Source organism: Pezoporus occidentalis, unplaced genomic scaffold, assembly GCF_034315485.1.
Source record: "Pezoporus occidentalis ecotype Australia unplaced genomic scaffold, CSIRO_AGI_Poc_V1 ctg162, whole genome shotgun sequence".
Lineage (NCBI taxonomy): Eukaryota > Metazoa > Chordata > Aves > Psittaciformes > Psittacidae > Pezoporus > Pezoporus occidentalis.
This window is the reverse complement of record NW_026913447.1, coordinates 2,144,084-2,168,859: the sequence shown is the minus strand read 5'-3', so window position 1 is coordinate 2,168,859 and position 24,776 is coordinate 2,144,084. Positions and strand designations below refer to the sequence as shown.

General features: G+C 36.2%; 1 protein-coding gene across 8 annotated transcripts in view; it reads right to left on the bottom strand.

Moving 5' to 3' along the window:
- The window catches only part of NIPBL (NIPBL cohesin loading factor), a 154,709-nt gene that overhangs the window by 88,224 nt on the left and 41,709 nt on the right, over positions 1-24,776 (bottom strand). For all 8 annotated transcript variants that reach the window (XM_062612944.1, XM_062612941.1, XM_062612943.1 and 5 more), the window contains exons 2-4: positions 7,910-8,053; positions 4,834-4,999; positions 3,472-3,602 (exon numbers count right to left, since the gene is read on the bottom strand). In XM_062612944.1, the coding sequence (XP_062468928.1) occupies positions 3,472-3,602; positions 4,834-4,999; positions 7,910-7,973 (361 nt within the window). In that variant the 5' untranslated portion in view covers positions 7,974-8,053. The remainder of the gene's footprint in view (positions 1-3,471; positions 3,603-4,833; positions 5,000-7,909; positions 8,054-24,776) is intronic.

The window sequence follows — 24,776 nt, the reverse complement described above, 5'->3', positions numbered from 1 at the left end:
GGTATACAGGAGGCAAAACCTCCATAATGTAAAGAAAAAAAAAGAAAAACTAGAAAACAAAATTAAAAAAAAAAACCAACAACACAAGAAATAAACAACACCAGCCAAACAACAACAAAAAAGTCCCACTGTCTTCAAAGTTCTGAGACAGATAACAACCATACCTGGTAACAATTAAATAAGAAATAAGTAAATGCCTCAAATATTTAGTCTAAAAAGGAGTTGAACTTAAGTTTGCTGACATTAGCACCAAAATATCTTCTTGTACATTTTTTACATTGTTGCCATATCACTAAGCAGCAGATCTATGGCTTCACTGTGCATTTCCGTACCTTAATATTTAAGAATTTCTTCTAAATGTGACCTTAAATATTAACTTATTTTATATATATATAAAACTTAACCTAATAGACATAACTTATTTATATATATATATATATATATATATATATATATATATATATATATAAAAAACCTTAACCTAAATTATGAACTTGAATATCAGAAATGCTCAGGTTTGAGAAAACATCATCCTAGTAGTAACGCTACTACAATGAGTTTCCTTATACTATACTTCCAGTCTTGCCTACGTTTTGCTTTCTCTTTTTTTTTCTTGGAAAAAAGGTGACATTCATAAATACATTTTAGCATTCCTACTAAATTGCTAAATGCCAAAGAATGCACTACATAAAACTGCAGCTCAAGGTGACAGAAGTCTTGTACGATTGAACTGTATTACAACATCAGCATGTTTAAGCTAGGACTGCTCACCAACAGGTGACGTTTCAGTTAAATATACACTCTTATTTCAAAGTTTTTCCCTTTTACAGGCACACACACTTGAATTTTTGTACAAGCAAAAAAAATTATCCAGGTAATTTATGTTTACGGAAATATGCATATGATTATAAACCCCAAAATTCACAAGTTCTGATAAAAAGCTTGAATGGAATGTTAAGCCCCTCTTGAACCCTAAGTAACGCTGTGAATACTAACCTACTGCAATATCCTATTTTAGCTTATCTTCCAACACGTATCTGCTGAAAAACAAAGCCAAAGTGTTGATAAAGAAAAGAGAAAAAAATATTATGAAAACTGAAAGCAATCTAAATAAATCCTAAAATATTATTCTAAAGAAATCCACTCCACTCATACATCATAAGATGCAGGAAAGGTGTAGTTGCAAGATGACATCCAAAACTGCGTCATCTGATGAAAAGTTCTAACATAAAATTATCATTGTGCACTTGTACACAGTTAGGCCTGACACCACATGGGGGTGTGAATCAGTCTGTTCAGACAACCTGGTAATAGAAAACAGTCTGAAAAAAACTAACTAAAAATCTAATCTAAAAAACCTAGCATGTTTGAAGACTGTCTTGACAACAGGACTATTATCTAAAGACAGGGTATAACAGTTTGAGCACCGGTGCTATGTTACCTCAAATTAAATATACCAGCAGTGGAGGGTGAGGGGAAGTAGAGGGTGCCCAAACAGAATACAAGTAAAGTATCCAGATCATACACCCTTCTTGCACTATTTGTTCATTATAACTAAAAATGATTCTTGCTCTAAAAATCAGTTTTGAACTAAATACAGATCAGTATGAACTTGGGAAAAAAACACCAGCATAGAATTCTGCTTGTGCTTTACCTTATATTCACAAGAATTCCTAACACAGTATTTAGCTTTCTGAAGACGCCTTTATTTCCTGAGAAACTGTATTGAACCAAGAACTTTATTCCATGTTTAATGTAATTCTTTAGCTAGGTAATCTTCCTTTTCTTGCATCAGAAATGAAAGCTAGGAGAAATTAATTTGAATTCACTTTGTCCATACTAGTGCTGAAACTGACACACTGAAGGGATGGTGGCGCACAGATCCATCCCAGGCTGAGTCCTCAGGGAGTCCCACTGCCTTTGTTGCTTCTCAATTGTGGATATTACAAATACTGGGTTACAGTACACACTTCTGACTTCAATGCATGCTGGACTCAACAGAAAGTGGAAAGACAATATTCAGAAGACAGAAAGGGAAGCAAAAAAGGTGAATTTCAAATATTAGTAAAGAGTCTAAATTTTAGTCTAGCTGGCAAAATGTAAGATCCCTACTAAACCCACAATTGTTCTACAACTCACAACCCTACAATGATTAAAATACCTGTTCAGAAAGCCGGAGAAAATCAAACCTTTGCATTTCAACACATCAGTACATCCACCTTTGGCCTTAGAGATTCTGAATGGGAAATGGCATAGCTAATAAGGCTATCACAATCTGCCAGCATCTAACTTAAAGATCCGCATATTTCCTGGTAAGAGTGTAGCCTTCTTCCATTGAAAATAAAGTCACATTTCACCTAGCTTTTCCAGGCATTCATTCCAGGGCCTTCTTCCTCTCAAAACACTTTGCCTATAGCTGTGATTTTCCTCTCTTCCCCTTTTCTTTCCAGTTTTCAGATTGCACACTTATATTTCAATTCTTGCACTCATACAAGTAACCAGAATTATATAAAATAAAATTAAATATTCAAGGGAGTTTAAAAGTCTGATCTCTTCTGGTTCTCTGAGAAACTTTCTTACTAAAATAACACCAACTTTTTTGAATTTCACGCTTAATTATTTTTATTCTGTACCAGTATCTTCTTTCAAGGAGGGCCAAAACACATCTACCAAAGATATAAGGGCTTTTATTTCATTGGGATTATCCTTAACCTACTTAATCAAGCTGCAAAACTGTTTCCCCCTGTGAAGCACATGTAAATGCATCAATGAACTTAACAGTATCTAGCCCTGCATTTCACATTTTCATTCCTGGTAGTTTCGGCTTTCTTTCAATTAACATCATGTGTTCTGCCCTTACCAAGTTATTTTCAAATATTGATTGGCTTTTTACTCACTGGCACAGATAAACAAAACTAATAATCTCTTTTTGCTATTTCTCCTGTCCAAAACCACCTTACACTTCCTATGCTCTGTGGACTCCAGTAACACTTCTATCTGTATCTCTGCAGTACAAGCAAACCTTTACCCTCACACTAAGTAAACTCTGGAAATTCTCCTACCTATTTCGTAGTTCACTACTGCTGCAATAATACACTATAATCACACAGATTTTCAGTAAGATTAAGGCATATTTTTCCAACCTCAGTTATTTACTAAGACAAATATACACATGTAGCCATAAAAAATGAAAATGAACTATTTTAAAACAAAATCTAATCACCCTACAGATTAAAGTTTGTAGTGAAATTAAATTTATTTTTACAAAAATACGGTAGTATATTTCCATGCTTATTCTACTATAATCAATCACTTGCAGAAGATGTCATGGTACAGAGGTTTATATCACTTTCAAATACAAGGTAAGGCATAAATACCACAGTTGGACTCCATATAAATTTGTGGTTAGCATCAGGCCCCTAAACTTCAGAACAACATAAAATGCAATAATAAATAATCAAAAATCCTTACCGCTTTGTACCCCGTATCTGTTTTGCATGCTTTTCTCCCTGAAAACATTAGGATTCCTTGCCAGGATAGCCTGCAGCAAGACTGGTATATCTCCCTCTGGGTCATCACTGCCAAGGTTATCTTTCAACTCTCTGGAATTGTGGAAGTAAGCAAATAAAGAGGCAAATGCATTTTCAAATTATAAGAAACTATGAGTCAAGTAACAAAACAAAACAAAAAAAACAAAAACAAAACCAAAAAGAACAAAAAAACAAAACCAAAATGAAAGAAAACAATTTACTGTTAAAATAGACAAAACCAAGCCTGCAAAGCACCACTCCCTGCCTGTATGGATTTTTTTTTTCTCTTTTGTTTAAGAAGTGGAAGAAGTGGTATTCTTACTAGTCTTTAGAATTATTTTCTGCTACAAAGCACTTCTGTTTACATGCCTGTCAGTTTTAGACTATTATAAAAAGTTTCTTATGCCCTCTTTTATGTTGTGACCTTCCTCACAAAAGCACGTTTTGGAATAACTTGAATAAAGTATTATTGTAGGAGTAAAATTAATACAAGCATGAACGTATAACATTCAGGTTACAACCCATTGCTTTGAGAATCACCGGTTTTAAAAAGGGAAATTGGCATATCTTTGACACCACAGGATTCCCTCTTAAATATATAAAAAAAAAAAGTAATGTATTTTCTATAACTGTATCCATGCTTTCAGCTATGGTTTGCTTTAAGAACTTTTAAAAGCTACTTTCACTTGATCTATACAACTGATTGGAACATGCAGGAAAAAGTGTTGCCAATGTAAGACAATTCAAAGGACAACAAGGGAAAAAAAACAACAAATAACAAAAGAAAGAAAAAAAGGGAAAGAAAAGAAAAAGGGAAAAATTAACAAAAAGAGAACACATTACCATACTTGCTGGTCGAATTCTTAAAATACGTAAGTTCAATACCTAACCAGAATGGACACGGGTCTTACATGGGTGTCTCAAAAAACTTTCTTTCTGTATAATACTGGGTATACAGTATGTGTATTATACAATATGTGCATTAACAACCAAAGTGGAACACTAATGAGTATTGCAACATCAAAACCACAAAGTCTGCACTCCTAACTACCAAGAATAGGATAAGCAGTAGATCTATAAAATATCTCCCACAGTTATGCATAAAGGCTGCAGGACAATTATTAACGTTCAGACTGATTAAAATATTTGACTCTTGTATAGCAGTCATCTGCTAAGCAAGCCTAGTAAAAACTCTGCATGTTCTAATTTTCAGATTCTCACAAACATCCTTCTCCATCCTCATCCAGTTAATTTTGATTTCAAAGAACACAGATATGATGCAGCGGAAGTTCAAAATACATACATGTGATCTGTTGACACCTGATTGAGACTGTGGATGAGCTGTGAAACCAGATTTTCATCCCTGCAAGCCAGAAGGCAGTTCACCTCTTCAGCTATACGTCCATTGAAAAGCAGGCTTTTTGTTGTTGTAGCAGGTAATGGTGATGGAAGAGGCAGCTGGTTCAAAACTGTTATCAGATAACAGAAAAGAGATCAGAGTCATTTCATGGAACACAGTAATAGAAATATGCACACTTTCTTACTCCCTCACGTGATTAAGAAAACTTGATTTAAAATAGGCATTTAAATATAGGGAAGATTACTCGATATTTTTTTTTTTTTGATTAAACACACACAAAAATGCTGGACACACTATTTCAAATAAAGTAATGCAGTCAAGTCTAAAAGTTATATTACTACATTACTGTAAATATTTAACTGTGCTAAGGCAAGTATTATGAATAAAAGCATACTTTTAAACATTCCAGAATATTAAGCCACTTATATATATCAGCTTTCTCTTTGAGCCAAAAGCATTAATAAAAAAATGAAATGCAAAATCCTTGCAGTTGCACGCAGTACTGTAAGTGCACTAAGAATATACTTTAAGTTTTCTACTCTGTTCTTAATTTTTAATTAATGTTCCTACTTTGTATGGTCAGGGTAGATGAAAACCAAACAAACAGAAAAATAAATCCACCCCCAAAACAATCCACAAAAAAAACCAAACAACAACCAATTTAAGCCACTAATTAATTTCTCTGGTTTTTCTTGTCTTGTATTTGCTCATATGTAAGAGGCTAATATCATTGGTTGGTATGACTACTAAAATGTCACCTCAGTCAATATACCTATTCATAAATCTTGGTAAAAAAGATTTAATTAAAACACCCATCACAACATTTCTATGCGCTTATAAACCAGCACACGGTAATTTCTGAGGTCATTCTCAGGCCTGCAGACATAACAAGAAGTGTACCTTATAAGCCCTGACTGGATGATTTGCAGAGCTACACAGACAAGAGGAGAGTAAGCCAGAAGAGTCCAAAAAGCTAGCTACAGAGAAAAATCAATTTCTTGGGTCCACAAAAAAAAACTGGCACTAACTTCAAGTTCCCAGGCTGGTTAAAGCTCTCAGATAAAAAAAACAAACAACAAACAAAACCAAAAAGCCTCAAGCAAAATACACTCTTTTATGTTTTGAAATGCTTTAATAAAAAAAAAAAAAAAAAAGGGGTGTGTGTGGAATTCCCATATTTTTCCCCCTACATAATGTATACCATTACTGTATTTAGAAATACACTGCAATTCAAACAGAAGTGTATAATATATTAAAACAGCTAGCTTTCAGATTACATTGAATGTGTCAGAAACCTGGAAAAAATTAGCAAGATCAGTAAACCATATTTATTAAAACAGTATAAATTTATCTGGTCAACTAGCTACTCTACTACCTCTGGTCATCATGTCGCCTGTGTTTTTAGGGCAACAGGTCTTGCCTGTTGCAGTTCCTTATTTTCAGACAGAGAAAAATAAACCAAAGCAGTTACAAAACTATCTCTTTCAGTTGCTCTGCTGTTTCTAAAAAACAGATAAACATGACAGATAAAGAAGCAAATGAACCTAACACAAGGGCTAATCCTACCAAACATAGTGGAAGTGTTCCAAGAAACTCTTGTACCAGGGGTCTGGCCAGTGACTTCTACCAGTTAAGTATTTTGATTTTCTTTAGAACCTTACCTGCAAACACTTAATGCTGGAAAACTTCCCATATCCTGGAAACTTACTCTTTGCATACTGATGATTCATTATTAGTTATACATGAAGATATATAAAAACACCCATAAACACATAAGCAGCATCTTCCAATTTGGTATTTCAGAATATCAGAATGACATGAAGATGTTTTTTTCTTCCAATACATCCTCTTTTTTTACCGTAGGCAGTTAAATTCAATTGCTGGGTATGTACGTACATATTCCAAGTGTCCCTTGGAAAGTTTCCACATTTCAGTAGTAGTATAATAAAAACAAGAGCTTAGATGTACCCATGTCAAAGTACAATTATCCTCAGACAACTGAGCTATGAATTCTTTCCTACACTTTATAAACAACAAGCATCTTTGTTCAAACTACTCTTATTACAATGGTTATTCTAGGACCTCATTACAGTATAATAGATTTCCTCTTAGTTTTCTCTAAAAATATATATTTGGTCACATTATAAACCATTTGGGTTTGTGCCAGTATCAGGTTTTGATGTAAGTAGTCCTTGCATCTTGTCTTCCTGATACATTTAAAGACAGTACACGCACCTTATCTACCTGTTTTGTTAGGCTGAACAGCTATGAAAGAAGACTCACAGTTTCAGCTGCTAATTTCCATTGTAGCAGCCAATCTTCGCACCTATTAATTAGGGCAACTTTTTTGTACCTTGTCCAAAATTAAGGAACTAGGTTTCAAGTATATTCAGCATATTCCACAACTCTAGTTGGTTAGTTGAGCATCAGTCTAATCCTCCCTCTCCCTCTCCCTCCCTCTCTCTTTCTGTTTCTCCCTCTCCATCACTCTGTCGTGGCGATCATGATGATATGTGTTTTAGACAAGCATTTTATAATTTATCTGGTTTTCTTTATTTGGGGGGTACCCAGATATACTAATGAATGATATTCCGAACAAACACACCCTAGCACTGTTCACGGCCAGGCTGGATGGGGCTTGGAGCAGCCCAGCCTAGCAGAAGGTGTCCCCGCCCATGTCAGGGGCTTGGAACTGGAAGGTATTTAAGGCCCTTTCCAACACAAACCATTCTGTGATTCCATGAAACAATGAGTTCCTGTATTTTGTTTCAAGTTTCCTTAAGGATTTTTTCTTTAACGTGCATTTCACTTCATGTTTAAATTAGTATGTTTCATTTGAATAGATTTTCAAAATTAAAGCAATGAGAAAATTAACATTTTTAATGTCAAATCTGATTTTGAATAATTCTACCTCTATGAAATTTTAAAATAAAACTATTTTTAGTATTTTGAAAATGCAGATATTTACCAAAGAGGTACAAAACAGCATAGCAAAGTCAAGAAAAAGAAGAATACTTACGGTCTGTAAGACTAGCAATCCCTGCAAGAGTAGTGATAGGAACATGAGGCATATCCCCATTCATCCTGAAGTTCTGGGATAGTAGTGCCTACACAGATATTTTAATTCAGGTGCCAGCTATCATTACTTCCCATCTCCCAAGCACTAAAAAAAAAAAAAAAGGGGGGGGGGGGGGGGGAGAAAAAGAAAAAAAAAGACATGAAAAGAAGCAAATGAAAATTCTCAGTTTACTTTTTCAGAATTTTAAATTCAGTAACATAAATGAAACACAGACCATACCCTCAGTTGTATACTATGTAAATTTTGTCGAGACTGAGTAGAGCAATGTAGATTTTAAATATTCAATGATATTAAGCAATCAGAAGGCAAGCTTCTGGTCTCAGAAGGAGAGTCCTTCACCAAAAAAGATGCAAGATAAGGCAATTAGAAGACAATCTGCTCAGGTAACACAGAACCAACTCAAAACTGTTATCAAAACTTCTATTAGTTCATACACATACCCAGTGTAATTAATTACAGCTGCCATATTCACTTTCCAGTTTTGTAGGAGGAGATATTTTTCATATAAGAGTAACACAACCAAAAGGAGTAAATTACAGATGCAAAAAGCAAGGGGTAAACTATGTGACAAATACAAAACCTTGGTATAATTTAAAAGTAGTTGCTATTTCAAAATTCATCTGAAAATATCTAATACTAACTACCGTCTGGTCAAACTATTACCAGAAACCGTATCACCCCCCTTTACAACAGGAGTTCAGCCCTTGTGAAGGGGGTTTAGCCACCTTCAGAAAAGGTAGCTGAAGAAAAGGTTTAGCCACCACAGAACTAGCTCATTTATTTCCTGTAAAACAGCATAGTTTATATTCAACTACTGAAAAGCAAATTTGTTCACTCAGTTTACACTAACCATAAAGATCCCAACTTAAAAAAAAATAAAAAAAATCATCACAATAATTTCGACTGCAGTTCCAAAACAACAAAACTTTGCGAAGATCACACATTACAATCCACTATTATACTAGAAAAATGGAAAAATAAAAAATTGCATATAGTGTTTTTGAAGGCAAAAAAATTAAAAGAATTCAACATGAATACGGCTACTTACTATAGACAGGCACCTGCGTTAACAGTTTTGGTAATATTAAAGAGACTCCTGTAAGCATTTACATTATATACTAAGGAGACAGAAGTCATGATTTGCTGACTTTACAAGACAATATTTTTAAGAATTAAATTATACAGTTATTTAATGGGAAAAATTCCTCCAAAACCAGATACCTAGAAATTAGACAATTAGAAACCTTCTCCACAGATACATAAGAAACCTGAAACGGCAAGACCTTAGAGTGAAGCAAGTGCAGTAAGCTAGTATGGTCAGGAAAGAGCAAACTTTCTTTTGTAGAGGAGAGTAAAAGGGGTTGGTTTGTTTAGCTAAGAAAACAAAGGTCAAGAGGGGATGTGATTGCTCTCTCTAAAGCAGTCAAAGAAGGTTACAAAGGAAGAATGCTACAGCACAATGCTAACACAACAATAAATGGGGCATGAGTGCAAGCAAGAAGAAAATGAGAAGAGAGCTTTTCACCATCAGAGCTACCAATATTTGGAAGAGCTTCCATTAAGAATAGTATAGATAAGCATGGATCATAGAGTTGTTACAGAAGGGACAGGATGTAGTTACCTGCATCAGCTGGGAACTACACATAGCAATTCAAGAATTCTGCCTCTTACTTAAGTTTTTGTAAGTATGAGAATGTGAGTAAACAGGTGAGAGAAAACAAAAGACCAAGAGAGATGGGATTAAATAATAAGATTAGGTTATACAACAGGCACAATACAAAGAAACCACAAAGGAGTATCGGGGTCCAAATACTGAGCCTGTTGTGTTGAGAGCAAAACTGTTATACAACTGGCAAACAAAGTGGGATACAACTCCAGAACTAGAGACTAAAATCCAGTCATATTTGATGTCACCAAGAACATCAGTAAACTCACTCAGTTAAGGAATTTAAAATATTGAGCAGCTGGGGGGGGGGAATTGACACTTCCAGATCAGATAGGTTCTTTCACACAAAAATATCAGGAGAGGAAGCAACAACAGCCTGATTGACAGACAAGTTTTGTTGTAGGGTTTCTTTATTTTCCATTCCCCAAGTGTAGTAAGAGTTAGAAGTACTACATTGTAGCCGCTCACAATTAGTTGAGAAGAATCAACATTTTACAATATCCAGAAAAGAAACAAAACCCAATGGTACTTTTCCAGCTGCTGCAGCATCTGACTGTCAATGAAACGACAAGAGGACTCTGACCACTTGTTACTATATGAAGGTTCAAGCCCTGCATTTATGAAACGCTCCTCCTCAAAAAAAAAAAAAAAAAAATCAGTTCTTCCCAGCTCAGCTATGTGCACGCATGATAACAGTGGAAAACAGAATAAAGGGAAAAATCTGTTTTTGTGCAGTAATAAACACGAACAGTAATGCAAAGATAAGTAACCAACTTCATTCAGAAATTTCCTATATACACTTAAATGTTTCATTTGCCATTCCCAGGGTATTCTTTAATTTATTATGACTATTTTAAAAATAACTTGTATATAACTGACTTAATATATTTCTGAGAAGAATATGAGAGACAAAATTAGATGGATTAAAACTGCATTTTAAAGAATGACTATGTTATTAGATCCCTATGTTTCTATTTTTCAAAGCATTTTGTTAAATAGAATACTTTAAATACACTTACATTTTATTTAGTTTACCTTATTAAATCTCAATTTGGAATTAAATACTTTTAAATGTGGTTTTTATTTCTTACATGCTGAGTAGCATCATATTGATGCAACTGCAGCACCATGATCAAAGTTGACTTCTGTAGCTGCACACTGAAAGTAAACCAGTACAACTCAGGTATTAGCTGTTTGATAATTTTGGTGAGCAGTGGACTTTTTCCTTTCTTTTAGATAAGGAAACATGCTACTAGAAATTTAAGAATCCTCGCCTCATAGCTAGTTTTAAACTTTCACACTTGGCAATAAACTACCTTTCTTTCTAGTCACTAAATGAAGCTCTGCTATTTATCAATCCTTAATAAAAAAAAATTTAAAAAAAATAAAGTCACTTAAAGAATGAGGGAGAGGCAGAAAGAGACTGAACGCTCTCTAATTCTCACTGAAACAAGATACTGAGTGAGGTACATCACAAGATTTACCCACAAGAGGACGCATTTCTGGTTTCCATGCCAGAGTTACAGTACACTAATTTTCCAGAACTAAATGCTATCAAAACGACTTCAAAAAATACTAAGGAAGGAGATACAGCTGTCAAAACACAGCCTAATATGTAAGTACCTGAGGGGCATGGGGGAGAGGAGAAACACACATTCATGATATAAAGCATTTCAACACTTCGACAACACTAAGTCAATCTTACAAAAAGTCAGAACTGCAACTGCACATTAATTAATCACTGATCAAGCTGTCTAAAGTTAAAATAATACTGCAAGAAACTAAGAAGCTACCTGATATTAACCTAACTTCAACACCCAATGAGGAGTAGTGCTTGTAGCATATGGAAGGAAGTAAAGAGAAAGGGAGCGATAGGAGGGTGGTGGTGTCAGAAATGAAGACTCATTATTAACAATAAACGCCCAAGAAAACTCACTAGCACTTATGAAATCAGGAAGTTCACAGCACACACAGAACAGTTTCACCTTCTACAATACTAGGTACAAAAAATTGTTTGAAAATACAAATACAGAAATCTCAGAAGCACAAAACCAGATGAAAATCAGTGTACTAGTGAAATCTTGTGTTGGATTAAGTGATCAGCCAGCACAACCAGTGATGCTGCCAAAGCAAATGAAAAATTAAATAGTTTGAGATAAAAATTACCTAGACCAATTTTTAAACCAGTATTAGCATGTGTTTACTACAACTATTCCCGTAACAGGTGCTTGAATAACTAAAACCACTGTAAGAAAAGAAACCTTAGTGAAAATGACTGTACTGTGCCAATTGTAAGCTGCTTCTGAATATAAAGAAAGCTTTAGAAAAAAAATTTTGAGAAACCAGCTTCTTTGTTTGTGGCTACTACCACATTCCTTTGTGCTCCACTGTTCTAGTCCATAACAATGACATTAATGTCTCTGCTGCCCATGGAATACTAGTGGCAGTGGCACCATAGTAAATGGCAAGAGAAACCCCCAGTAAAGGTGGTGGAAGCATACACAGTATGAGAGGTCTGTGGATTCAAGAAAAGATGCCCCTAAAGAAGATGCACACAAATTTCCACCAGGGTAAAATAATAAAGGATTGAATCTGTAATAACTCTTCCTCTGGAACGAGAGGAGGTGAAATGACACAACTGAACCACCACAAATTTTAAAAGTAAAAAAAAAAAAAGGGGGGGAAGAAAAAAAATAATCAGACTAAGCCATGTGCAGAGAGCAGAGACCAATGGGTAGTACACAGCTTCCCTGATATACATGATGCAGAAGTGGTCAGGTTAGTTTGACAAAGACCAAGCTGCATGTTGCCGTCGACATGCTGGAGAAAAGGTACACCAACCGGCAGAACACTGACACATTTGAGAAGTGTGCCAATGCCAACCTCATTGAGTTCAATAAGGCCAAGTGCAAGGTCTTGCACCTCTATCAGGGCAATCCCAAGCATCAAAATAAGCGTGAGCAGGAGGTCATGGGAGATGATTCTTCCCTACTAAACTGCTCTTGTGAAACCCCAAATGCAGTCCTGCATTCAACTCCTGGGCCCTGAACACAAGAAACACATGGACCTGTTAGAGCAAGTCCAGAGGAGGCACACAGATGATCAGAGGGCTGGAGCACTTCTCCTCTGAAAACAGGCTGAGTTAGTTGGGCTTGTTCATCCTGAAGAAGGCTCAGGGAGACCTTCAAGCAGCCTTCCAGTACCCAAAGGAGGGGTACAAGAAAGGTGGATAAGGACTTTTACAAGAGCAAGTAGTGACAGGACAAGGAAGAATGGAGGATTATGTATTAGGAAAAAAAAATTCACTGTTAGGGTGGTGAGGCATTGGCTCAGGTTGCCCAGAGAAGCTGTGGCTGCCCCATCTCTGGCAGTGTTCAAGGCTAGGCTGGATGGGGCTTGGAGCAACCTGGTGTAGTGGAAGGTGTCCCTGCCTGTGGCAGGGGGGTTGGAACTGGATGAGCTTTAAGGCCCCTTCCAACCCAAACCCTTCTATGAGTCTATGATTCTTTGTGAATGTCTAGGAGCAAATACTGACTTTTACTGAAATTTCAATTACAAAGGGTGAAAATACATTAAAACACAGTTTCCTGAAAAGAAGGCGCAGGTCTCTTGCAGCATTAGAACCTTTTCCTGCTAAAGCTGTATCCTTCTTCAAAGCACAGGAAACTTTAACTTTTATTCATTATATGCGATACAAAAATTAAAAAGTACTTACAAGCAGTGTTCCTCACTAAAAATAACATCTCATATATTTAATTTGGATGCCTTAGCATGAAGAACTCTTTAAAATGAGTCTATATCAAGTCCTTCATATACAAATAAAACATTTAACCAACAAGTAAAAGCCTATTCTTTCACAAAACATAATCTGACCCAAAAATTTTCAGAAAAATCAGATTATATTTACAAACTGTTGTGATGATCAACAAGTGTAGCTTATTTTGGCAAAAGAGAAAAAAAGTAAATCTCAGAATTACTGAATTTTATGGAAAACACCCTATATGTCAATGAGGCTATGTAAATAAGCATACAGCTTTACAGGAAAATGTATTTCTTGCTATTTTATTACAGAACTAATGCAAAACAGAATCTGCTTAAAAGCTTTACTGTAAGGCAGCTCAGCTGTCTCCTTAAAACACGGCAATTAAATTTAAGTGAATGGAACATAAATCTTGTACCTGGTTCCAAAGTAAGATACTAATGGCTCCTTCTCATTAGAAAAGTGATACAAGCTTGAATCATACTGATAAGGCAGCAAAAACTAAGTCAAAGAACTCATATCTTTTAAAAATTTAGCTTGCATAAAATTCACATTATTTTTGCAGGCACAAGTGTATTGATAGCTATGACTCATGCAATACCTTACAAGTGTAATTATATTTGCCAGGTCTGCAAAATAAAGTAGGTAAAACTTCTGTCAGGGGGAATCCAGCAATTCAGGGAGTTTATTTCCACTCCTTTTCCATCTTTTTAAGCAATAAATACCCTCTATATGATATTCATTCATGTCAAAGTTCCTAACACTACTGAGAGCTACTGAATTCTTTTGTCCTGCAGAAGCAAATGTAGGATTAAACTGTAAAACCTAACTTTGCTAGGCAGCAGTCATGATATTAGGTGTAGCTGAGAAATTCAAACATAAAAGGAAAACCCCAAGCAGTAGTTCATGCATGTATTTCCTATCTGCACTACATAATTCACACACAACTTTTATTCCAACAAAGTAGTACATCTGTAATTGCACTTTTTTGGTGAGCATAACCCTTTTGCTTGCTCAGGCACACACAGAGCAGCAGACAATAGATACAGTTCATTTTATTGAAAGAAAATGACTAAGAGATGAAGAAGAGCACGAAAAATTAAAAGTGTTCTGTAGGTCAGATATGTCAAATGGAGAACACTTTAGGTTGCAACACACATCTTTGTTAACAAGGTAGTTCTGACAGGCATGAGAGGAAGTAGCAGCTTGGGTTTTTTTTCTTGGATTTCTCATTTACGTTAGCTGGAGTAGTGCTGACCTTTTCTAAAAACAGTTGTATATTGACATTTACTTCTATTTTAAAGACTTTTTTTCTTTAATCAGGTTGGATCTTAACCAGGCTAAAAACCTAGTGACTAAACACTGAACCAAAACCTATTTAAGTCAGCAGTCTTCCAATTTTTAATCTTGCATTTGTCTTTGAACTCTCTCAGATGATTCATAACCTTTATGATACAAAACTGAGAAGAAATAAACCTGTTGAGGCAGCAGCTGATTTTGCACAAGTTACATATTTTTTGACTCTGAAAAACAATTAAAATCTTTCCAAGCTTCTTTAATACACTCTAAGAACAGTTACATATTTTTTGCCTCATTTTTGACTCTGAAAAACAATTAAAATCTTTCCAAGCTTCTTTAATACACTCTAAGAAAACAGACACAGAAGTTTTTCTTTAGATATCCACAAAAAATGGCAACATAAAATTTTACATAAACAGATTTAGTGTGTTGCATTTCAAAAGCGCCTCACTTCTTTTTTGTATTGGAATTAATATTGACCTATGATACCTTATTCCCTTTGCCCTAATACTCATCTCTTTGCCTGTTTATCAACTTCAGCTCTGTGCATGTTTAAGACTGATGCTGTATAGCGCTGCAGGTGGCTGTTTTTTTTCCGGAGTGCTGTATTATTTCTCCTCAACCCCTTACCACAGCAATGCGATTCCTCTTTCCAAAGGATCTATGATAGCTCTCCCAACACAGACAGTTTCCTCCCCTCACATCAAATCCACTCCCACACCTCAGCTGCTAAATGGAAGACAGAGTATGTGCTGTGGCCTCTTCCTTAATGGGGACATGAGTATCTCTCCTCTATTCTCAACCAACTTTCACAAATCAAACTGTCTTGAGACTTTCACCCTCTGTAAAATATAACTGAAATTAGCTTATGCCTTCCAAAATTATTAGACTGAGGACTTACAGATAAACAGTGCCATGATCATTAAGGAGAAAATTATTAAATAAATCAGTGTTTCTACTGACTATATACAGAAACACATAAAGATCATGGCTTCTACTGTCCTACTGTACACATCTGCACAATTACTAGTAAGGGAATTATTTTTGTAATTTTACAGTATTCGCTACCCAATTTTTTTTCCATTTGGCTCATTTTACAAAAGGTAGCTTATATTGCTCATGCAACATACAGATAAGATACGTTCTCTCTAGCGTATGCTAACTTCAAAAAGACAAAACCTCCAAAATAATACAATTTAACATTTAAAGTAACATTACTAACATCTTGCTAAACCACTCTGATTGGAAAGACTGAACATGAGAGAAAAAGTAACTTGTTAGTGTCTAATAAATACAATAATTGTGCAAGAGACTTCAAATATATAAAAATTTTCATCACTTGGTTACCGATTTTATATAGTGTTTAAATTCTAAAATTGAGGATTACATAAATATTTTTGCATACAACATCCAACCTAGCAATCCTAAAAAAAGTAAAGCTCCATGATTTTTTTAACTACAAAAGTATTTTTTTAACTACTAAAGAGTCAGGAGTCTCTGGTTCTTTCCTTTATGTTTTTGGTGTTTTTTTTTTAAATTATCTTCCTATCCTATTCAATTAGCATTTCTATTAACATTACAAACAAAAGTATTATAAACGAGCATGTAAAAGAGTATCACTAGTCAGCCAAGATATTCCTTTTCCCAACTGCACACACTGAAAGCTTTTTCTCATATGAGCACTGCAGTCAGCTAAACTTCTGGAGTACAATGAACTCAAAGACATAGCACAGGAAACAAACAAACTACACCTGGAAAAAACCATACATGTTCAAAGTTATCAATAAGCCCTTAAGTATATAACACAACATCTAGAGTTACAGTGTTGGAATTACTGTTAACCAACTAAACTCAAACAATGACCAGCTCGCTATGAGCAACCAGGGCTAAATGGTAACAATCAGGTATGTCTCAATATCTAGGAAAAATACTATATTAGGGTAAGATCTCTGTACGTTTGGGGATGGATTCATACAGCTAACCAGGAAAGACTCCTGTGACATCCTGAACTTCTGCTGCTGATTCTCCTATGGCTGCAGCACGAACACAACAGAAGTTTCTTTTGCTCCCAAACTGTGCTAAAAGGAGGGATGCAGTTCCAAGAAAAGCATTTATTTAAAGCGGTGTTTCTTTCATCTTACTGATCATCTTCCATATCCTACCCTTGACAGTCTGCACATATTACAAATCTAAACCAAAGCTACCTATTTTGCAACAGGTTAAAGCAATTGGTTTGCAAAGCTGCTTACAGGCTTCAATCAAGCTTAACTTCCCAACTTTCAAATTTTTCAAAATTACCAATATCACAGCATAAACAAACATTCCATCAATAACAATAAGGTAGAATCTCAAAATTATGATGGTCACACACAAAAAACTTCTCTTTTCACCTGTCCATGTTGAGCATTCCCAGCCCACCTCCACAGGGTACTACAGCAACACAAAGAAACACAGAAGAGCTGACAACATCTGAAAGCATACTTGTCAAAGTAATAGTCTGGAGCAAACTAAAAGGTAAGTAGTTCTACAGATAGGATTACCACAACAAGTTAGTATCAAACAAGTACAATGAAGAACACTACCTTAAGGAAAACCTCCTTATGCATAGAAACTCCTTAAAACATGCATCTGTGTTTTGGTTAGGTTTTTTTCTTTAACAGACTTAACTATCTCAAACCGGTATGAAATCTTCTTCATACGTAAGTAGAGTTCACTCAATGAAAATTTTACAGTAAATAAAACCAACTGAATTCAAGCTACTAATTCTGAAAGACAATATAAACTTAAATGTTCAGTGTAGCTCAACTAAATCACCTGAAAGCATTTCTTCCTGTTAATTTACATTAAAAGCCTTAAGTGTTGTTACATAGACATAGTTTGAGTAGTCCCTTTAATTTCTATTTATTTGGACAAAGTCAGTCACACATCTTGAAAACAGTTCAGGTGAACACAAACAATACACCTGTGATTTAGCTGTGAACTAGCTCCAGTTTTGTTTCTCCAAGAAACAGGTTAAATTCCAGGTTTCACATTGTACGTTTCTATGGTACACTTCTGGTACAAACTTATCAATCAGAACAAAAGTCGATAGAACAAATAAAAGAAAACAGAAAGTCTACTATGACATTTCAAGACTGAATCATTGCTAATCTAGAGGGAGAACAATGCCAAAACCAAGGTATATACACTGGAGACCATGTAAAAACACTGCAGGTCATGTAAAGAAATTAGACTGTGGGAGATCAATAGGAGATTTCATTTTCACTTTCAAGAGTAAAGCAGGATCATAATCCATGACACAAAAAGCTGAGAAACTTTCCCACTGAGAAACTATGCTAAAAACCTCACTTCATTTGAAGACTATTTTGGAAAACACAAAATACAGCCCTTCCATAACGGCTATATCCTCCTTCCATGGCAATTCCAGAAGGCACAAAGCTGGAGGAGCTGAAGACCAAAGAGCCCATGGAACAGTCTATGAAACCAATGTGATTTCCAGCCAAACAAGTTAGCCTTTGCTGCCATTTTTCCCACATTATGATGTCAGTCACAGATCTTGACATCATGATTCATTTATTAATCCCTTTCCTCCATAAAACACGGTCTGCCCATGCAGGTATTTCTGCAGAGCTCTCCTTTTCATTATGCAACACAAAAACCTGCAGAAAACAAGTCACTTCAAATGTGAAAGGACTAAAGATTACCATCAAGCTAACACTGGAACTGAAGAACGCTTTTTAGTAAAAATGAGGCAGATAGTCCATGATAACAAATACCAAGGGCAGTGCATATATTCAATTTCCTTTCCCTCTTCCTGTCCTGCACTTCCAGGGTGAATGAAGTAATAGAGGACTACTACTCTGCTCATGCATCCATGATTTTGCATATCCCACTATTTTTCTCCCAATTAAAAAAAAAAATAAAAATTATGTATTCAAAGAGACTATCTCGTTTTTTTTTTTTAGCAGTACTATTTATTATACCTGGCACATAGCTGCCAGACTTACTCTACAATAAAATAAAGACAATTCAACCCTTTAGACAACATATTTTATTACACTGAGGAAGAAAACATTTCCTGAAACCTGAGGCTCCCTGTTCCAAAAAGAATAATTTAAACAACCCACTGAACAACTCCATATTAACAAAATTAGTATTTGCAGAACTCCTTCTCTAAAAGCATGCATTTAGGCATTTTCTCCATTTTCATTTTAAAAAAGAGCAGTAATACTTTCAGATTACACAGTTGCATATAACATATCTAATCTTGACATTGACATTAATAGCAAAAACTTATCCTGAAGTTCACATTAACCTCTTTAGACTAACTTACAAAGAACACACAAGCACACAAGAGCATATGCAGCTAAAAAAAGTCACCACAAGGTAAAAGAGCAACAGTAATCCAGAAATTGTGCTAAAATCTGCAAAGAATTAAGCCTACACTTAAGTAGGCTTGTTTTCCAAAACCATCCATGCTAAAGTTTTCAGTTTTAGCTTTTAATCCTACATGTGTACTACTTTTATAAGAGGCAGAGATTAAGCAAATTGCTTGAAAAGTTAACGTTTTTAAAATTTTAAAACTAGATGGTTAACATGTACACTGAATAGTCAAATTTAAAAAAAAAAAAAACAAACATTTTTAATGGGTTTTAATTTAATCCTATGTGTGTACTACTTTTATAAGAGGCAGAGACTAAGTTACTTGCTTGAAAACAGTTGACATGCACACTGAATAGTCATATTTAAAAAAAAAGTCAATAAGGAAAATAACAAATAGAAAACCAAACCCAACACAAACCACCAGAAGCTTTTTAAAATCCAAATAGAATCGGGTATCTTAACATCTCCAACTGGAATCGTCTTTTTAAACAAAATTAGAAATATCCAAAACAACAGAGGCATTTTTTCCCGCATGATCGCTGGATGCAACAAATTCCTTATCAGTTGAATCATAGATTCATGGAACTGCAAAGGATTCAGCTTCCAGCTTTAGAGTGCCAGTACTAGATATAAGCCATAGGCTTTCTATTCTTGCTTTGACAAATACAAACATCTTGGGTTAAATAAACTCTACAGCCAGATGAAGTGGATGAACTGGAAACACTTGATACAAGGATCTAACTTTTCTACTTCTCCAGTCAGACTTCCAACTATAGTTCTGTACTACCACTACAGTTATTCAATTAGGATGACCAATAAGTGTGTAAGATGTATGAAAAATACATCTCCATTCAGCAAAGCCATGCCCTTTCTAACTGGAGGGGGAAAAAGTAGTAAAATAATTGTGTATTACTCTAAGTTGCCAGTCTGCACTACAACAGTTTAGGTATAAACTTTCTATTCTGTTTTATTGAACTTTCATTTAATACACCTGTAGAGCAGATGATAAACTACCCTGAAGAGTACACAATGCACTATAAAGCTGAGCTTTAACCATAACATTATACTACCATTACAAGATGTTATTGTTGTGGTTTAAGCTCAGCCGGTAACTCAGAACCACACAGCCGCTCATTCACTCCCCCCTTTCTTCCTCCCCCCTTTCCCAGAGGGATGGGGTGGAGAATCAAAAGAATGTAACGTCCATAGGATGACATAAGAACAGTCCAGTAACTAAGGTATAACAAAAAAAAAAAAAACCCTACTGCTACCACCAATAATAATAATGATAAGGGAAATAACAAGGGAAGAGAATACAACTGCTCACCACCCGCCAATGGATGCCCAGCCCGACCTGAGCAGAGATCTGGGTCTTCCAGGTGACTCCCCATAGTTTATATAGTGGGCATGACATGCTGTGGTATGGAATGCCTCTTTGGCTAGTTTGGGTCAGGTGTCTTGTCTCTGCTTCCTCCCAGCTTCCCCTCCTCCCTGGCAGAGCACGAGACTCAGAAAGTGTTTGGTCAGAGCAAACATTACTTAGCAACAACTAAAAACATCGGTGTTATCAGAGTTGTTTCCAGGCTGAAATTCAAAAACACAGCACTGCACCAGCTACTAAGGAGAAAAATGACTGCTACTGATGAACCTAGAATAGCTATCAATCAGTATCTAAGCAAACCTAACTACTTCATCCGCTACCATCATAGTACTTGCCTCTCCTTTCTCTTCTTCTGAAGTATATGTGGTACAGTTTGCAAATAAAAAATTATAATTAAAAGGGTAAAATCGTAACAACAATGCCCACAACTTTGCTATGATCAGTAACAGAAATTAAGAGCTCAAATACGATTAAATAATTTCCATTAAGGTGCTCTGTTGGATAAAGAAAACATCTACCTGTTTCTAAGATTTCTTCTTTTTTCAGTAACACTTCTCCTAGATCACTAACACAATGCCTTTAATCTGCTGAAGTAAGCATCATTAACACTCAGCATACAGATTCCCAAACTAAAAGTTTGTTTCCCAAGCCTCGAAGAAACAAAACATTCTGCCCAACTGCCCAATTCTTTCAAAGTAACTTTTACTCATGTGATACACCTGAAATGTTTTAATTGGTTTCAAAGTAACCATCACTGCCTTTGCAACTGTTGGCAGAAACGCATAGGGCTGCTGGTAATCACTGTCAAGACTTCCCTCAGCTCAATTCAGTCTTCCAGCAGGACTTTGCAAGTGAGTACCTTTTCCCAAGGCAAATTATTGTTATCTGTCACAGTTGACAGCACATTATCCAAAGCTTGAATGACGTCTCAGTTCCTTCTGGAAAAGCCCTTCAGCATCACTCCTCAGCACAAATTTTAAAACTAGATGGAAAAGGGACTGGAACTGCCATGGCTCTTGAGCTGATTCCAAGTTCTCAGTTCAGAAGGCAATTCTGGTATCTAGCCTCCACAAACCATGCAAACCCCCTTATAAAAATGCTGCTTCAATGACCAGGATACTATGTGAGACAAGCAATCTTGGAAAGCTGTAAGCAGTCAATCACTCCCATAAAATTTCCATTATGTCTACCTCTTTTGGAGTACATTTAGTAAAATAAGATCTCACAGCCTATTAACACATAATGAAGAAAAAGGGCTTCTAATATTAAAGGAAAGTTGAATTCCACTGCATATAACAGAAGAATAAATACTAGCTGAAACTGAATTTGAGATAATAATTTGAGGAAACTGGAAATGTTCACACTACCAGTCTCTAAAATGACAATTCCCTCTATAGTCATTTAGGGCACAGCTCTACTTTGGAAAGCATTTAGGAGACCTACCTTATCTTTTTCTTTCCCCAAATCAAGAATGACTATGATTACCATTTAATTAAGAACAAAAATTAGAGAGTTTAGCCAGTTATAAAACAGAAATTTTTACCAAATGTTAAGCTCCAATGAAATATAACAAAACCCAAGATAAGTTTCAACAGTTCAACAGCAATGTCTTTTCAGCACTGCTCATGACAAACTCTTTGCAACTTCCCTTGGTTTTAATGAGTTACCAGTACTGTCTTTTACAACTATGTGGTTTTCTTTCAGAATTAATACATCTGGTACAGTGAAAACAGGCATAAATCTAAATGCAGTTATCACATTTATCCCTTAGAATGAGGTATCAATGCAGAGTGCATAGGTAAGAACTGCAGGATGAGGCCTTTAATCTCAAACCACTGGTTTTCTCTGTAGCAGAAAGCTGTCGTCTCAATTTCCACCAACACACTGAAGTACTCTGAGGCTTCCTCCAGTAACTTATTGAATACTTACTGGCCTTCCAAGCAAATATAAGAGGACCAAAAAAGATACTTTTAATTAGTAAAATTAGCATACATGAGAGGACATCTTTTTTAAAAATCACCACATCCCATAAAGCTTCCTATTATGCTAACACAAGAGCCTTAACAGTAAAAAGGTGATAAAGTATCTAGGCAATAAATGGCCATTTCTGAAACATACATGCAACAAGAAGCAAATTCTGCATATATATGTAAAATATATTATGAAAGGTAAGTTACTGAAGTCAGGGAGCAATGCTATAAAATAATTTTGTAATAGATAGCTGGCATTTAACAGCTGTGATGGCCTGCACAATGCAAGTACATTTTTCTGCCTCAAGGAAATTTGTATGAAAAAAATAAAAATAGACTCCTATAATGTTTAAAGTTGGAAGAGACCTCTGGAGGCCATCTAGCCAAGTGCCCCTGCTCAGTGCAGGCTCAGCTACAGCAGGTTAGCTCAGGGCTGTCCTGTCAGGTTTTGGGTAACTGAATGATAGAGAATCCACAACCTTCCATATTCAATGAGGGCTGATGGCCCTCAGGCTATACCATTACATGGGGTTATTCACTCCCAAGTGCAGGACATAACACCTCTTTTTGTTGAGCTGATTGACGGTTTTGCTGGCCCAGTTCTCCAGCATGTTCGGTTCCCTCTGAACAGCAGGATGCGGATTTGATGCCTCAAACACTCCTCCCCAGTCTGTCTGCAAACTGGCTGAGCGCACTGTCCCCCACCATCCAAGTCACTAATGAAGATGTTAAACAGTACTAGCCAGAGTGTCAGCTCCTGGAGTACACCACTGGTGACTGGCTTCCAGCTGCACTTCATGTCATTGTTTACAATGCTCTGCCTAGCAGTTCAGTCAGTTTTTGATCCACCTCACTGTCTGCTCATTTACTCTGTACTTTATTGATCAGCCTGACAAGGATGATATGGGACAGTGTTGAAAGCCTTACTAAAGTAAAAAAGTAAGAATTTCATCCACACTGCTAGTTTATCAAGCAAGATAAGTTTACCAAGCAAGATCTCCACTCCATAAACCTATGCTGATTACTCCTGATAGGAAGTAATTTACAGGATTAGTTGCTGCATCACCTTCCCAGTGATCAGGGTAAGGTTGACTGGCCTTTTATTTTTTTGGATTTCTCTCTCTTGCTTTCCGTGAAGATACAGGTGACATTCACTTTCCTTCGGCCCTCTGGTGCTTCCCCTGATTACTATGAACGTTAAAAACTATTGAGTGGTGTCACAATGACACTGGCTAGCTCCTGCAGCACTTAATGGATGCATCTCACCAGGTCCCATGGACTTCTGCATATCCAGTTTGTTTAAATGTTCCCTAGCATGACACTCCTCTACCAAGGGTAAGTCCTCATTGTTTCAACCTTTCTGCTGGCTCCAGTGCCTGGGCAGGTCAGTCTTACCCAGTTAAGAATAAGGTGAAGAAAGCATTAAGTACTTCACCCTTTTTCACATCCCTTGTCACTAGGTCCCTATTCCCATTCAGCAGTGGGCCCTCTTTTCCCTAGCCTTCCTTTTGCTCCTGATGTACCTGTAGAAACGCCTTTTGTGGCCTGTCACATTTTCACAGCACACAGCTCCAGACGAGGTGTGGCTCCTCTAACTCCATCCCTGCATGCTTAGACAGCCCTACATGATCCTGGGTCACCTGATCCTGTTAACACTTCCACATTTCCTTTTTATATTTGAGTTTTATTAGGAGCGTCTTGGTCCTCCATACAGACCTCCTGCTACCTTGGCTTGACTTCTTGCATGTCAGGATGAACCATTTTTGAGCTGGGAGAAGCTGATCTTTGAAAAATTAACCAGCTTTCCACAATCCCTCTTCTTTCCAGACCTGTAAACTAACTCTTCAAAGCATATCCCTGAACAGGCAAAAGCCTGCTCTTCTGCAGTCCACTGATATGATACTGCTATTTACCTTGCTCCCTCCTCTCAGGATCCTGAACTCCACCATCACATATTGCTGCAGCCAAGGCTGTCTTAGCCTGTATCCCCAGTCAGTTCTTCCTTGTTTGTAAGGATGAGGTCTAGCACCACATCTCCCCTGTCAGCCAGTAAGTCACCTGGTGCCATGGAATCATTGACAATAAACTCTAGAAACCTTCTGAATTACTTCTTTCCTACTATGGTGTCCCTCCATTCTATAGATAATATGAAATACACTTAGCCTTTAGATAACAGCACTGCTAAGTCCTACGCAGAAATCTTAGGAAACCAAAAACACGTTCAGATACAGAAGAACCAACTATCAGATGAGAAAAGAATGTGAATTTCACACCATCATTAGAGTCTTGACAAGAACTGTAAGTCAGTTTCCCACTTCTTACCACCTTTTATTGTCATTTACGGGAGT